Consider the following 17,622-nt stretch of genomic DNA (forward strand, 5'->3'; position numbering starts at 1 on the left):
AGTAAAATAATTGCAATTATGCTGCTGTTTTGACGTACCGCAAAGAGTTCCATCGCAAAGGTATATTACATATATCGACGCTTTTCATAAAATTTCTAATGAATAATATAATTTCGTGGACGAATGCATTGCGCCTAACATGACCTTCACAAAAAATGTGCAACGAATTTTAATGAGAAGTATTTCTTCAGTGACGTGCAAGACACAGTTTTCAGACCTAAAGCACTCGATCACGAGCGTGATTTGCCCGGCCAACTGCTGGAAAGAAAATCCGTCGTTGTGTGGAAATGGGGTCTACACAAGCGGCCCGATATGTCTTGCAGCAATGCACGACCAACAGATTGATAGTGAGTGAAACCAAATACCTGTTGCCGTGCACCATGTAAATGAATTACACTCTAGATTCCGGTGGACTTGTTCAGGTTTTTCGCAATCCGGGCCAAGGAGCTCAGTTGTACGGAAAACAAAGAAATGGCGTTCAAACTCAAACCTGCTCTGCGGGGAAATACTCTTACACATTTTCAAGTAAGAATATATGTTAAACTGACATAGTGATTTTATTACCTTAAAACTGTGTTAGTGACTTGCATAACAACTGGCGTTTGCGAATTACCAATCACCAATGTCTACTGTCCGCCGAAATGCACCGGTGCTTCCTACACGTACACGAGTGGAAAATATTTCACCAACAGCTCTGTCTGCGCTGCTGCGAAAAAACGAGGAACGATTTCAGGTTCGTGGAATGTAGAAATGTACAAAGATTTAGGTGCAAAAAAAGATTTTATTTTCAAGCAAAAGCGAATGCCTGCAAGATTGATTGCCCATGGGTGGTCTGTTTGTCGCTTCTACGACTTGATACTAAAACTATTTGGATTTTTAAATCACTTGCGAAAAGCATTTTTAGGAATACGAGGCTGCTTTCATCAAATTTTTTTTTAGCACAATAAAAATGTAGATTGGAAATTCGCTTGCGAAAACGTGTTTTAGTCATATGAAGTTCTTTCACAAAGAGTTTGTTTTCACAGACGCTGGTGGAAAGGTTGTCATCTATGCGATGAAGGCAAAGGCTTACAACGGCACAAATACGACCAACACCGACTGGTTTTCTTTCGATGGTAAAACATTTTTATACGTTTTGCCATAAGCTGTAGACAACGACAATGCAAAAGACTGTAAATATAGTTTTGCTGGTGACGCATATGCGCCCAAGTATCAAATATCATTTTAGCCTATATTACCAAGACTACACAAATGGTTTACAAATGGATTGAATTAGGGGGCCCAAATAAATTAACCATAAAAAAATACACCATAAGCCAAACATTTTTTCTAACAAATGTTTTGTTGTTTATCAATCACACTTATATTCTCACAAACAGTTTTCAGTAAAATTGATTTTAGTGGTTTTGTTATGCTGCGGTAAAAAAACTTTTTTTTAACAATATTCTCTCACAAACATAATACAAAACAAAAATGATATAATTCCTCACTAGCAGTACGATCTAGCACCAACTTATGATGTAAATTGACGTCTCTTCGCTGGCCACAGATACCCCTAAATAGGATCCCCGGACCCCATTTGACCGGTGACCCTTATGTTGCACATCTCTATTTTAGATTTCGATGTTTGCACCTACGTGAACCCGTGTGCAAATAAGGGCACATGTGTCGACTTGCTCGCTGATTATGGCTGCTTGTGTCCGGAAAAGTACACTGGAAGGAACTGTGAGACTGGTAAGTACATTTTAGAGATTACATTGTGCGCAATTGGTTCTTGATTTTTACAAAGTATTAACGCAATGAATTGAACAAATGAAAATTTTGCTGTGCAATGCATTGATTTGTTATATATTATTATTTTTGGCAGAATCGCCTTGTTTCTCGGGAAGCAAAGAATCTCCACTTGCCGAAAAACTGAAGAGTCTGTGTTTACAAGGATGGACTGTGAGTTATCATCACTCCACTTTACATTTCCTTAAACTAACGGTTGTATTTTAGACGGTTCAAACTCGCTTTGACGGAAGTGTTAGCTTTCGTAGACCCTGGGAAGATTATAAAACTGGATTTGGAAATCCGTCTGGTGAATTTTGGCTAGGTTGGTTTTTGATTCTTGTGTGTAACCGCGATAATAGCTTTTTTTGAGAAATCATTTTTGTACAGAAACGTGACACAAACACAAACCGACAGGTTTTAACACTGGAGGGAGAATAGTTCACAAAAACAAGCTTTTAGCCTTAATTCTTCACTGTAATACCTAAATATATTTCTTAATATTCCCCAACTTTGTTAAATTTTAAAAAATTCTTACTGCTACCAACAGTAAAAAGTGCACAAATACAGTTTTCACATAAACATGATTTTCATCCAGTTAAATTTTGAAAAATCTCATTTAAACCCATGCTTCTGCATACGTAGGTTTAGATAAAATTCACGCGATGACCCAATCAAAATCCTGCCGAGTTCGATTCGATTTGACAAACCCCGGCGGGACAGAGAAATTTGCCGAATACAAGTAAACAAATACAACTGCATAAAACTTCTCTTCTCTACGTAATATTTGTAAATATTTTTAATGCAGATACCTTAGGTAACTTTAATCATAGATAAAATATTTCCAATATCAATAACTTGATATCACAAGTTTCTGACTAAAAGTTTGAAATGTATTTGCCAACTATTCAATGGGCTATAAGAAAGTTTAACTATTTACAGTGTCGAAATTTGTGAAAATAATAAGTTTTAAACCCCTTTCGAATTAATAGTTTGAAATTTCGCAGTTTTTTTCAAATCGGCTCGGAAAGCGACAACTACAGACTGAGCATTTCCGGTTATATGACGTCATCAACTCTTGTTGATCGAATGGATTTTCTCAACGGGATTCAGTTCTCCACTTACGACAGGGACAACGACATTTGGCAGTAAGAATTCTGTTGTTTGCATTAAATTTCAGCTGAGTGATTTTGGTTATTTACAGTAAAAGTTGTGCGGTGGAAGAAGGAGGTGGAGGTGGATGGTGGTACAAAGACTGCACTCATATCAACCTGAATCGGATTCCCCAAACGCGTTGGGACACATTATATTTGGACGTTGTCGCAATGAGCATAAATTGCGATTAACACGGTTTAAATGTTTGACAACAGCCTGTTTTGTTATTTTTGTTAGCCTTTAGTTTCATGCAACATTTCTTTTTCTCAACGTACCAGGCAAAACTGTTAAAACCTAAATTAAACAACGCAATATCATTACGATGAAATGATTAGCAAAAAACGCAAATAAAAAGGTCTTCTCAGATGCAAATGCTTTCCTCAATTCTATGAGTAAACGCATGTAATTGTGTGTCCTAAAGCACCAATAGAAAAAAGTCACAAGATCGTGCTGGAAAATAAAGACTATTTTACGCTGTGGATCCCAAACGAGCGAGAATTGATTGTGTTTATATATGTATGATATGTGATTTTGTTTTATTTTGCAGTTGAAACTTCCACACTAAACTCAAATCGAACATTTGACGTCAAATTTTTTATTAAGTCATAAATAATTTATATGTATCAGAATATTCCAATTATCAATTAATAATGTTCCAGCCTGACTCTTTATAAGAAGGGTTCCTTGCGCTGTTGATGCCTTTTTACACAATACGAACTTGTCCATATGTTTTAAATGTGCTTGAAGTACAAGTTTATGACAATTTAACTTCGCTGCATTTTTAATTCACTTGTTGATCCTGCGCTTTATCGCTGCAGTGTGATCCAGATTTTGGAAACTGGCGTACGTTATGAGAATCCACTTACAACTCAAGTGTAAAAAAACTTTTGTGAGAAAAAACAAGTGTAGAATATATTATTGCCCATTTCAGCAAACCAAAAGCGATACCTACACCGTTAGAACCAATGCAGTAACATTTGTCGACAAAAATCTCATCAAAATTCACTTACATGTCTTTTTTTGAGTTCTGAAACTTTTGTTTGTTTCTGTACATATATTATCTTATAGATTATAGTTTTTTCTACGAACAGAAAACTGTTTTATCGTGTCATTTTATCGTTGTGTGGGAAATTACTTATTGTACACTCATGTTGGTGTTTTGCTTTCAAAACTTGGTGATTGTAATTGATTTGTTTCCAAGCTGTTAAAATTGGGTTTTACCACAGGACAAATGAAATAATTAACGCAAAGAAAATAAAGGGATGGAATCAGCTTAACGAATGATAGTTTCACGGTAATATATGCGCACACGGAAAACTCAAGTGATAGAAACGTGCATTAGGTTTGCTCAATTCGAAATACATTCCAGTGCATCATATATAAATATATTCAGTGTATACACTGTGAGAAAATGTGATTTAAAAAAAAACCCATGCACATAGAGCAGGGGTTCTTAACCAGGGGTACCTGTACCCCTTGGGGGTACGAAGCACCAAAGCAGGGGGTACGACATGCAGGGTTAAATTATACGTTATTTATAGGCATATTTGTGAAAAATGCGTAACAAGTTACTTTGCTATATGTCTAGAACAGGTTGGTTTTGTACTACTTACAATACTGTTTTAATGCATGCATTCAACACGTAAGTTATAAATACAGTTTATTATTTTTTATTGTAACAATTTCATTTACTTCCGTCGGCTATTGTAGACAGGGGGTACGAGAAAATTTCATGAAAGTTACTCAAAGGGTACGAGCACTAAAAAGGTTGAGAAACACTGACATAGCGTGTAGTATACCTTGTTTTTATTATGAACTTGCTGACAGTTCCAAAACGCTCCTTAAACCCAAAATGTGTAGTGGGACCGATTCGTGGAACTGAAGTCTAACGCATACAAGAACATATGTAGTATATGTACATATGCAGTGTTTGTTGAGTAAAGTTGTGCTTGGTTTGGACGGAAGTTGTAGTTTTGTTAGGATCAGAGTTCCATGCAGGGCAAAAATTCGAGCCCAACTCGAAAGTACAAGCCCGGACCCGGTCCAAACCCGAATCGTTTTTGTAAGCCCGATTAATCCCGAAAGTTTGATTGATATGCATACATGCAAGCCTACAAAGAGTACGTCCGTACGTAATATCATAATGAAGACAAACACATTGGAGAATAATATACAATAGCCTAAAAAACGCATTTTAGTTCGGTTTGGTGGTAGCTCTGACCTATATTTGCTATAGCTATATTTATGCATTTTGAATATATCATAATTCTACTTAGGCTTTTACTCAGCGCAAATTATAATTGAGAAAATTATCGTTGCGAACCGTTGGATTACAAAGTTAGTGGCCCAGTCACACAAACCAATCTAATATATTTTTACACTGTTTCAATCGGACGATAACTGAATGTAAACAGATTTGTTTACAGTTCTTTTAAGCTTACTGTACTACAGTACTATGATATACGACTGGAAAAACGAATCAAATTTATCGAGCAACCCCATAAGTAAAATCGAGTGGTTGAAGTCTATGACACAAGCTAGAAATTTGTTATAATGGATGACAATTTAGGATGAAACTATCTTTCGCCACTTTGACATGACATTTTTTTATATTTTGTTGTGATAATTAAACGTTGAAATTATCTCAGTTTAGCCTACTAGTTTGCATTTTTGTGCAGAGTATTTTAGTTATTTAATTTGATCGTAAGGTGTCGCTCCTGGGTTGTGACATCAGTTGATCGAATCGCAGTCTACAGCGTGTTGAGCATTGCAGGTGACCTTTTAAAGGGTTGGGTAGTTTGTTTGTTGTGGCATTTGTATAGTGTCAGAAGCAAAAAGGAAATGTATAGGTGTGTTTTTATCGTCTTAAATCATGCAATGGAGGACTTGCAAAACTGGGTCAAGTTTGGATTTATTCTTTGTTTGAGAGCTTTTTAATGTTGTTCCACATTTTGAAAAAACAAAATTTTCAATTTTTAAACTTATTTACAGCCTTTCAAGTTAGAAGAGATAGAGGTTTGTTGGAGAAATTCAACAATTAAAGGTTTGATATTGTTATTACTGCATAGCTATGAAACAGTGTAGGTTTCAGTGACTGTCGTAACTCACTAATATAAGATTAATATAATATTTGCATGTATGTAGTACATAATATGTTTAATCAAGTTTTCCAAAGTTTGCTGCGAAAAAATGCAGAAAACAGTCAAACCTATACATTCGAATATCACATAGATTTCAAACAGTTTTAGGCATTAACAAAACTACATGTGTTTCTTGGAAAAAGTTTTTGAATGAACACGATTTAACCCCTTATTAGGCTATAAAACTGGACATTACAGACGAAGCAGTCACGTCTCAAATGACATTATCATTAACCCTTTGAGGGTTACTGGTACATATATCTACCACAACTTTGAAGCGTCGTAGAAAATTAATTTGATGTTCGATCGATATAATTTTCACACAACCTCTCAATTTGGATTTAATGTTCATATTTCTATGATTTTTTTGCACTTGCCACCTTCAGATCAGCTGTTTTTGTGCCTTAAAGTAGTCAGTTTTCGGTCATTCTCAAGGGCATAATTGTTTCACTTATTGGTAAGTATACAAAAACATAAAAACAAGTGACTGATAACGTTTTTTATTGTTTATGTGTTGGTTATCAATAATTACTAGTTTTAAAAAATAAAACCCAAGTAAAAATGTAAAAATTTTGGACATACATGTTATGGTACATATATGTACCACCGTCCATTTGGGGAAAAAAAGTCAAAATTTTCGGTTTTGTTGAAAAATGCTATTGTTTGTTTTTTAAGTCCAATTAGAACTACAAAACAGCACATTTAAGGTTTTTAGTATTTTTTATTTGTATTTTAAGACATTTCAGAACAAAAGTGACTGGAACAAAAAGTTAGTTTTTCCACTGACATATAGCATTGTGGAGGAAATTTTGTTTGCTGATGTTAGCGACACTGAAGATGATCTTGCTTTAGATGCAGAAGATGTTAAGGTTCTACTAAAAGATTCTAAATTGTTGCTGCCAGTTCAATGCTTGATTGTACGGTAGCAAAAAAAGCAAAGTCCTAGTGATTAGAAGAGATCAGTAGCAAGTTGAACTTCAACAACAATGAAAATATGAAACCGAGAAATGATCCAATGTATGATAGGGCTTTTAAAATTAGGCCAGTACTACAGGATTTTAATTCATCATTTCTATCAGTCCTATTTTCTTCTGTTGATGAACATGTGATCAAATTTCAAGGGCCACAATTCTAGTATTTGCAAGAAAAGATCCAGCAAAGTCAATACAATTGAAAAAATCAACAATAGACAAAGGTGTAAGCTTTGCACATGTCAAAAGATTCAGAACAGAACCAACAACAAGTATGTCCAGTGTGACACATATTTTTGTTGTACAAAGGATAGGAAATGCTTTAAACTTTATCATGAAAAATAAGTTTCTGTGCTTGATTTGGTTGTATTTTAATTTTTGTGACCTGTTACCATTTGCTATCTATGATTTCTTCGTACAAAACTAGCATTTCCTTTTCATCTCTATGTTTTTGTGAAGCTAAGTTTACTGAACTGAAATCCTACACCGGTAATGACAACAACTATTGTTGAAATACCTGCACCATTATTCTACATTTACAATTTTTCTGGCATTTTTGTATGCTGTTGACTAGGTTTTGTTTGTTGTTTTGTATTTACTAATCAAATACATGGAATACAAGTGTTTTTAGTTAACAGAGTTTACTTACAGTGATCCTTGAATACAGTTTTTACTATAAAAATGGATTTGCACCAAAATTGAAAAAAAATTTTTTTCAAAAAAAAATTCTCCCAAATGGTTGCTGGTACATATATGTACCATGCTCTAAAATAAACAAACTAAGAAATTACAAATTTTTTTTGAGGGGAATACTTTTTTTGACCCATTTTAACTAAGATTTGTTGACTGAATTAAAAAAAGCAGTGCACAAAAAAGTGTGTCCCTCAAAGGGTTAAGCGGGCCTTGTCATGAATTTTGTTCAACTTCAACCACGTGCTAATCAACCAACGGCGCCTCGAGTTTGTAGATTATGCGCGTTGCAACAAAACGTCAGAGCGTTACCTGCCTTGGGGAGGCGATGTTGAAAGTGTTGTGGGAGGAAGCACTTCGCTCGATGTTGCAAGGCGACTGATCAACCACAGGCATAACGTGCTGTTACCACCATGCAATCCGTGAGTACTACTAGTTCACCACAAGAACGTTATGACCAGGGTTGCCATACCGCCCTTATTTCTAAGATTTGTCCTTATTTTAAAGGGCTATGTCTCAGAAAAGTTCATTGTCCTTATTTCTAAGAAATGTCCCTATTTTCGACTTGAGTCTTTATTTTGTCTGATTTTCAACAATTGCAAGTCAAATCCCTGCTATAGAAGTAAACCTATATAGACCTGAGTTGTTGTGAGATGCACGAAGTACGAACAAGGAGTTGCTGGAACGGATTGTTTTAAGCAAAATATATGGCGTATGATATGTCATGACTGGTATAAATGCAAAGATTTGTTCAAAAACGTTTGTTTTGTTTCTCATCAAAAAACACAATTTTTCGGTTGTCCATATTTTTGGATTCAAGTCGATGGCAACCCTAGTTATAACTCTTGCTTTCTTGCATTGTGCCATTATTTCAAGATTGATACTCGAACGCTTTTCATTACTTAGCCGACAAATTCAGCGCACACTTAAATGCATCGTTATCGAACCCTTTTCATGTCACAGAAAAGCTCTCACACACTTCTAGGACGCCCAAATGAATAATATCGTGCAATCGCCAAGTTATTCTATCGAGTAAGACTTTTTACACTTAAATACCGAGTCACGTATTACTCTTCATTCCACGTTATAGGAAAAATTAACCTACCATAGAAGAATAATTGAAAAAATTCAAGCGAATGCAAGAATAGAAGCAACAATTAGGGTAAACTCTTGTTTTATTAGTATTATTGGTACTAAACTTAAATTGAAATTATAAACTGTAAGAATAAATTTTGCGAGAGCTTTTTCGTCTTGCCTTAAAAAATGTTAGTAAATGTGTCATGCTATGATGATTTGAGACTCATTATCTAACTTTTGGAAAATAAAATTAGATGAAAAGAAGATTTGGTCTTTACACTTACCGGCATTTGTTTTGCGCCTGAAGTTTTGTCGAGTAAGTGTCCATGATATTTAACATGTATGACAATGATGTGGCGTCCATGGACGGATTTGTTGTATGGGTTTATAGGGTTAGAATCCTAACACTTGAGGTTGCGTCTTTGTTCAGTTGAAGGAAACCTTGCATAAACCGTTATTCCTCAGAATTTTTTTTGTTTTAAATAAATCATCATGCTAGAATAATTGCCTGCTATACCCGCAAATATTCTACAAGGACGTGAAGGTTTTTTTGCGCACAAACAGCATTGCAACAACCACAGTACGCCAGGTCTATTGAAGGCGCCACACCGAATCAGCGGGTCACAAAGCATTTACCGCCATATGACAAGGCGTAGGCTGGAAAAATCTAGCCTGCGGTGGGATTAGAACGCATGACAAGAGTCTTCCCTGGACACGTGCTCAACCATCTGAACTATACGCAGTCTCAGTGGCGAATCCGCCGAAAGTTGAATCACAAGCACTGTTGCCTGCCTCGTATGCTGCACATGTCAGCTTCGTAGTAGGGGATCGTCAGATTGACCAGTATTGGTTTAGATCAGCGGTTCCCAAACTGGGGTCCGCGGTCCTTTAGGGGTCCGTGAGGCAATTTTGGGGGGACCGCGAAGCGGTTGAAGTAATTCTATAATCTTATTTGCGGTCAGTTTGTGCCACTAAATAGGTTTAAATGAAAGTAGAATTGAGAATCGACTGTCTCCATTGCTAAACAATGGCCTTTGTTGAATGACAACTATCAAAAAAGCAATTGTTCGCGCACAATTGTAACGTTTTTGTCCTGTTTGTGATGTCACACGCTGTCTTTGGATGATTGTTATGAGCAACTTTGCATAACTAGCTAAAATCCTGCAATCAACTTTCGTTTTTATGAAATACACATTTAGGCTTAAGGACCGCGAGCCCTCGAAATAATGGCAAAGGGACCGTTTTGAAAAAAATATGAAAAAGTTTGGGAACCACTGGTTTAGATAAACATAAATTTATAACTGGGATCGGCCCTGGAGCGTCTATGCAGACCAGCGATCACGGCACACTCGTATATGCTTCAGGGCTGATCCCAGTTATGAATTGATTTCCATCCTAGCATTGCGACAACGTGTGACAGCTTCGGCATACAGCTCAACTTGTCACGTAACACGGTAAACTAAATAGATAGTAAAATAACAATGTTTGTATTTGTATTGGAGTCTACTAACATTGCAGAAAATCACGCGTTCGTTCGCACACCCACACATAAACCATATTGCTAGTTTTAGTTTTGGAAGAATATTTGTATCTTCATTAAATGTACTTTAACCTTGTGAAAATATGCGGGAATCCCAAGTCGGCGGCGACCATTTTGAAAACAGCTCGAAATGAACTTTGTAGCTCAACATCCTAATCCCGGGGTAAAAAATCCCGACCCAGTCACTTACCAAATAGTTCCGAAATCAAAACCCTACTTGTTTCAAGAAATTCCAATCGTGTTACGGATATAGCCAGGTCGATGGTACATAATCTAGCGTTAAGTATCACATTGTGCAGTGAATCGCGTCTAATTTTCACAGCGGAAACATGTATTCATCACGCTTTAACTGCGCACTTCCTTGTTTTAGACACCGTTTGTGTGGTTTCGATAATCGCGCTTCACTTGTTTGAATTTCTAATGGGGAGTAAAGTTTAGCCGCCTTTAGAAAAGCAAAGTAAACCTGTAAGCTTGTTATAAGTCAATTTACAATTTAGCGTATTTTAAATTAACCAATAGAAATATAATGTAGTTGATACAACAACATGATCAAGAATTTATTTACCAGCTATACTTACTTTGCTGTTTGCATGAATTTGACTGTCGTTTTTGTTGAAAGGTAAACATACAAGTGTGTTATAAACGCGTGTAACCTTAAAGTTACTTTAGGTCAATTCCGTGATGATGTCGTACGTTTACATGAGATGTTTACAATTAACAAATGTGGAATTAGCGTTCTTAGTACTAATCTGTTTTTGTTTTAAAGTATTCCACCCAAAAATATTGCGGCGAAATGTTTTGATTTGGTTTGTAATACACTGGACTCGAGTAAAAAGATAAACACCTGGTTATAGACGGCACGTGAAGGGCAATGAATTCACCAAAAGCTAGTGGCTTGGTTCTCACTCTCTTGTTTGACTTTATCACCACTTTATTGGGACACTCAGGTAGCGTAATGACATTACCAACTGACGCTTAACTGTATTGTTCTATATTTACATTGTCTACAATCAGTCGTAAATCAAAGGAAAACGGTTCTAAGTCCCGGTAAAATAATTGCTGCTTGTTCGACATACCAGTAAGAGTCCCATCGCAAATGTATCACATATATCAACTTATCAAATATTGTTTCAAAAAAATCTTTTATAGTCTTTATAACTTTCTGGACGAATGCATCGAGCCTAACATGACCCACAAAATATGTACAACGAATATTAACTAGAATTATTGCTTAAGTGACGTGCAAGACACAGTTTTCTGACTTGAAGCAGTCGATCACGAGCGTGATTTGTCCGGCTAACTGTTGGGAAGAAAGTCCATCGTTGTGTGGAAATGGGGTCTACACAAGCGGCCCGATATGTCTCGCAGCAATGCACGACCAACAGATTGATAGTGAGTGAAACCAAATGCCTGTTGTCGTTTTATAAGAAGCACCATGTAAAAAAATATTACTCTAGATTCCGGTGGACTTGTTCAGGTTTTTCGCAATTCGGGCCAAGGAGCTCATTTGTATGGAAAACAAAGAAGTGGCGTTCAAACTCAAACCTGCTCTGCGAACAAATACTCTTACACATTTCCAAGTAAGAATATGTGAAACTGAAGTAGTGTTACTATTACCTTAAAAATTGTGTTAGTGACTTGCAAAACAACTGGCGACTGCGAATTGCCGATTACCCATGTCTACTGCCCTGGTAAATGCACCGGTGCTTCGTACACGTACACGAGTGGAAAATATTTCACCAACAGCTCTGTTTGCGCTGCTGCAAAAAAGCGAGGAACGATTTCAGGTTAGTGGAATATTAAAACTGTACGAAGATGTAGGTGTGGCAAAATTTTTTGACAAGCAAAAGCTAATGTAAGCAAGTTTGATTGCTCTCGGCTGGTCTGTTCAGAGTTGTAAACGGGCCTAAAATTGGAGCCCGAACCCGGATCGAACTCGAAAATACAAGCCCGAAACCCGGCCTGAACCCGAATCGTTTTTGAGAAGCCTATTTAGATGCGAAAGTTCGATTGACAGGCCTATAGAAGCTTCAGAAAAGAAAAAGACAACAAACACAATAGACAATAAGCTGCAGACAGTGCACATTGTTTCGACCTATAAGGTCTCGTCACCAACTGCATTGATGAGACCTTATAGGTCGAAACCGTGTGCACTGTCTGCAGCTTAATGTCTATTGGCTCTATGCTTTTTCATTGATACTGTGACTCTGAGCCCACTTTACTTTGGTTCCCAAGCAATTGCTTGGTCACTGTAATCCAGTTTCATCTGTGCTGTATACCCAGTTGTGGCATCGCACAGACTAGGTGAGGCATGGGTTTTTACCCTGTCACTCCCAACAAACTGGTGTGCAGTTGAATGGCTACACTAGCCAATGCGGCCGATCTCTCGTCACCAGCTGCACTGATGAGACCGTATAGGTTGAAACAGTGTGCAAAGTCTGCAGCTTATCATTTATTGGCTCTATGCTTTTACTATAGACAATCTTTCTTAAAAGAAGGTGCTTTTGGCCTGTTTGACATTAGGTCAGATCCAGCAGCTGGCTACTTAGCTCATTAAATTTATGGCAAAAAATTGTGAAAGTCAAGCCCGATCAAGCCCATGTCGTTGAAGAAACCTAAGTCCAAACCCGGGCCGAACCCGGTCCGAACCCGACCCTAAATGCCCATCCCGACTTACAATTCTGGGGCTGTTTGTAGTTTATGCTACTTGATACAAAAACAATGTGGATTTGTAATTCATTTGCGAAAAGCAATTTTTAGAAATATCAAGCTGCTTTCATAAAGATTTCTTTTAGCACAATAAAAATGTCGATTTAAAATTCGCTTGCGAAATCATGTTTTAGTACTATGATGGTTCTTTTGAAAGAGTGTTTTCACAGATGCTGGTGGCAAGGTTGTCATCTACGCGATGAAGGCAAAGGCGTACAACGGCACAAATACGACCAACACCGACTGGTTTTCTTTCGATGGTAAAACATTTTTATACGTTTTGCCATATGCTACAGAAAAACGACAATGTAAAAGACAGTAAATATGGATTTTCTAGTGAGGCATATGCTCCCAAGTATCAAATAGCATTTTAGCCTGTATTACCAAGACTACACAAATGGTTTACAAATGGATTGAAATCGGGGGCCAAATCAATTGACCAGTTTTGTTGTTTATCAATCACACTTATATTCTCACAAACAATTTTTAGTAAAATTGATTTTAGTTGTTTTGTTATGCTGCGATAAAGAAAATTTTTTTATTCTCTCACAAACAAAAAACATAACAAAAATAATAAAATTCTCACTAGCACTACAATCTACGACCATCTTACGATGTAAATTTACGTCTATTTGCTGGCCACACATTTCCTTTATAAAAAGGACCCTCCGGACCTTATTTGACCGGTGACCTTTAGGTTGCACACCTCTGATTTGCTGTTTTAGATTTCGATGTTTGCTCCTACGTGAACCCGTGTGCAAATAACGGCACATGCGTCGACTTGCTCGCTGATTATGGCTGCTTGTGTCCGAAAAAGTACACTGGAAGAAACTGCGAGACCGGTAAATCGATTTCCGACATTAAGTCGTGCGCAATTGGTTCTTGGTTCCAACACAGTATTTCGAAATGAATTGGACAAATAGAAAATTTAATATGCAAAACATTGATTTGTAGATCTGGAATTAATTTAGACCAGAAAGACATTTGTATGTGGTCACAGAAGTTTTGTTGCACCTATATTTAATTAAGAATATTCTTTTTTGCAGAATTATTTTGTTTCCCGGGAAGCCAAGAATCTGCACTTGCCAAAACACTGGAGAGTCTCTGTTTACAAGGATGGACCGTGAGTCATCATAATTCCACTTTACATTTCCTTAAACTAACAATTGTATATTAGACGGTTCAAACTCGCTTTGACGGAAGTGTTAGCTTTGAAAGATCCTGGGAAGATTATAAAACTGGATTTGGAAATCTATCTGGGGAATTTTGGCTTGGTTGGTTTTGATTCTTGTGTGTAACCGGTAGTATAGCTTATTTTCATTGTTAAAAAACATTTTTCCTTAAGAATAGTGACGTAAACACAATCCTATAGGTTTTATCATTAGAGGTCATATAGTTTACTAAAAAAAAACTTTTAGTCTTTATTTTTCACTGTAATACCTGAATACATTTCCTAATATTCTCCAACCCTGAAACTCTTACCGCTACCAACAGTAAAAGTACACAGAAAGAGTTGTTTACAGAAACAAGATTTTTCACCAAGTTTTGAATTTACAAAAATCTTGTTTAAACACGTGCTTCTACGTACGTAGGTTTGGATAAAATCCACGCGATGACCCAATCAAAATCCTGTCGAGTTCGATTCGATTTGACAAACCCTGGCGAGGAAGAGAAATTTGCCGAATACCGGTAAACAAACATGACTAATCCAATAAAGCTCTTCTCGAGTTAATATTTGTAAATATTGTTAACGCAGATACCTAAGGTAAGTATAATCACAGATAAAATAGTTGCAATATTACAACTTGCGAAAAATTTTGACTAAAAGTTTAATACGTATTTGCCGTACTATTCAATGAAAAAAAGTTTGAAACGTATTAAACGTACTAACTTATTCAATGGGCGATAAGAAAGTTTAACTATTTGCAATGTCGAAATTTGTACAAAATTTTATCAGCAGTTTTAAAAGCCTTTCGACTCAATAGTTTAACTTTTTTGCAGTTTTTTAGAAATCGGCTCGGAAAGCGACAACTACAGACTGACCATTTCCGGCTATATGACGTCATCAACTCGTGTTGATCGGATGGATTATCAAAACGGGATGCAGTTCTCCACGTACGACAAGGACAACGACCGTTGGAATGAGTAAGAATGCTGATGTTTGCCTTAAATTTCAGCTAAGTAATTTTTGTTATTTCCAGTGGCAATTGTGCTGCGAATGGTGGTGGATGGTGGTACAGAAGCTGCGTTAATGCCAACCTTAATCGGAATCCACAGGCTTTTTGGAATCCATCAAAGTTTGACGTAACCGCAATGAGTATAAAGTGCGATTGACACGGTTTATATGTTTAACAACAGCCTGTTTTATTATTTTTGTTAGCCTTTAGTTTCACGCAACATTTCTTTTTCTCAACGTACCAGGTAAAACTGTAAAAACCTGAATTAAACAACTCAATATCATTACCTTGAAATGATTAGTGAAAAACGCAAATAAAAAGGTCTTCTCAGATGCAAATGCATTCCACATTCTATGTGTAAACGCGTAATATTTGTGTGTCTGTTGATCCTGAAGCATTAATAGACAAAATTAAGTCACAAGATCGTGCTTAAAAATAACGACTCTATTACGCTGTTGATCCCAAACGGCCGAGAATTGAATATGTTTATGTATGTATGAAATGTGATTTTTGTTTTGTTTTGCAACTGGAACTTAAACACTAAGTTCAAATCGAACATTTGACGTCAAATTATTCATTGAATCATAAATCAATTTATATATATCAGAACATTCCAATTATCATTTAATAAAGTTCCAGCCTGACTCTTTATAAGAAGGGTTCCTTGCGCTGTTGATGCCTTTTTACACAATACGAACTTGTACATATGTTTTAAATGTGCTTGAAGTTCAAGCTCTCATAAGTTTCAATTTGCGGCATTTTTAATGAACTAGTTGATTCTGCGATTTATCGTGTGATCCTGATCTTAAAAACTAGCACATATGATAAGATTCAACAACTGTAGTAAGAAAAAAATAGGTGTAGAATATATTATTGCCGATTAGAGCAAACAAAAAGTGACACGTACCGTTAGAGCCAATACAGTAACATTTGTTGCCAAAAATATCATCAAAATTCGCTTACATGTATTTTTTCGAGTTCTGAAACTTTTGCTTGTTTCTGTATATATATTATCTTGTGGATGAAAGTTTTTGTACGAACAGAAGACTGTTTTGTTGCGTCATTTTATTGCTGTGTGGAATTGTAGTTATCGTACACAAATGTTGCTCTGTTTCTTTTAAAACACGGTTATTGTAATTTCTCTGTTTACAAACAGTTAAATTTAAGTTTTAGCACAACCCGACAATTAACATAATTACCGCAAGAAAAATAAAGGGATGGAATGAGCTCAACAAATAATAGTTTCACGGTAATATATAAGCACCCGCAAAACTCAATTGACAGAAACGTACATTTGTTTGCTCAATTCGAAAGTACATTCCAGTTCCTCATTTATGAATACGCTCTGGAAAATCTGACCCAACCTGAAAATACAGCCATGCATGTAGTGTGTAGTGTGCCTTGTTTCCATTTTGAACGTGCTTACAGTACCAAAACGCTCTTTGAACACAGGGAGGTAATGAGGCAAATTCATGGAACTAAAGTCTCACCTATAGAAGAACATTTGTGGTGTTTGTTGAGTGAAGTCGTGCTTGGTTAAGACGGAAGTTCAACTTGTGTTCGGATCAGAATTGCAAAATTCGAACCCAATTTGAAAGTACAAGCCCTAACCTTGTCCGAACCCGAATCGTTTTTTGGAAGCCTGTTTAGGCCCGAAAGTTTATTTACGTCTAGTACGTCCGTACACAATATAACAAAGAAGACATACACAGTGAGTTATAACATTCAATCGCCTAAAACGCAATTTAGTTGGGTTTGGCGGTAGCTGTCGCAACTACACCTATATTTGCAATAGAAATATTTGTGTATATTAGCTTGACATCATTGGAATCCCTAAAGTGAAAGTAAGCATAATGTGTCTAATCTAGACTAAAAATGTAACGATGGCAAAATGCGATGTTAGTGCCATCATGTGACAAATTCATAAAGTCGCTATAACGTTTGCAATTTGAATATATCGTAATTCTATTTAAGCTTTTACTCAACCCAATATAACTATAACTTGGAGAACTATCGTTGCGACCCGTTTGGATTACAAAGACGGTGGACCAGGCATTCAAACCAATTTAATATATTTACACTGTTGCAATCAAACGAATACTGCATGTAAACGGATTTGTTTACAGTTCAGTTAAGCTCACTGTACTGTAGAACTATGGTACACGACTGGATGAACAAATTTTCACATTTGGTTTATCACGCAAGCTAAAAATTTGTTATAATGGATGACAATGCAGGGTAAAACTATCTTTCGCCACTTTGTCTAGGCCCCTATTTTATATTTTCTTGTGATAACAAAAAGTTGAAATTATTTCATTTTAGTTCCTTTGTATGCATTCTTTGCGGAATTTTTTATTTAAAATGTGATCGTAAGGTGTCGCCCCTGGGTTGTG

General features: G+C 36.4%; 2 protein-coding genes across 3 annotated transcripts in view; both read left to right on the forward strand.

The window, feature by feature from the left end:
- Positions 1-4,202, forward strand: part of LOC145215167 (uncharacterized) — a 6,990-nt gene extending 2,788 nt beyond the window's left edge. Inside the window, exons 3-12 of one of the 2 annotated variants that reach the window (XM_080083824.1) lie at positions 192-347; positions 403-525; positions 581-733; positions 1,026-1,115; positions 1,618-1,734; positions 1,868-1,944; positions 1,999-2,095; positions 2,416-2,512; positions 2,778-2,918; positions 2,975-4,202. In XM_080083824.1, coding sequence (XP_079939950.1) covers positions 192-347; positions 403-525; positions 581-733; positions 1,026-1,115; positions 1,618-1,734; positions 1,868-1,944; positions 1,999-2,095; positions 2,416-2,512; positions 2,778-2,918; positions 2,975-3,116 — 1,193 coding nt within the window. In that variant the 3' untranslated portion in view covers positions 3,117-4,202. Of the gene's footprint in view, positions 1-191; positions 348-402; positions 526-580; positions 734-1,025; positions 1,116-1,617; positions 1,735-1,867; positions 1,945-1,998; positions 2,096-2,415; positions 2,513-2,777; positions 2,919-2,974 lie in introns of those variants that run through there. The other variant, XM_080083825.1, reaches the window with a different exon arrangement.
- Positions 4,203-11,118: 6,916 nt separating this feature from the next.
- On the forward strand, positions 11,119-16,314 carry LOC145215169 (uncharacterized). Its single transcript, XM_080083827.1, has 11 exons — positions 11,119-11,290; positions 11,580-11,735; positions 11,801-11,923; positions 11,978-12,130; positions 13,223-13,312; positions 13,778-13,894; positions 14,099-14,175; positions 14,230-14,326; positions 14,645-14,741; positions 15,054-15,197; positions 15,254-16,314. The coding sequence occupies exons 1-11, from the start codon at positions 11,215-11,217 to the stop codon at positions 15,384-15,386; spliced, it is 1,263 nt and encodes a 420-aa protein (XP_079939953.1). The 5' UTR covers positions 11,119-11,214; the 3' UTR covers positions 15,387-16,314.
- The last annotated feature ends 1,308 nt before the right edge of the window (positions 16,315-17,622 follow it).

The sequence above is a fragment of the Phallusia mammillata genome, chromosome 2, assembly GCF_965637545.1.
Source record: "Phallusia mammillata chromosome 2, kaPhaMamm4.hap1.1, whole genome shotgun sequence".
NCBI lineage: Eukaryota > Metazoa > Chordata > Ascidiacea > Phlebobranchia > Ascidiidae > Phallusia > Phallusia mammillata.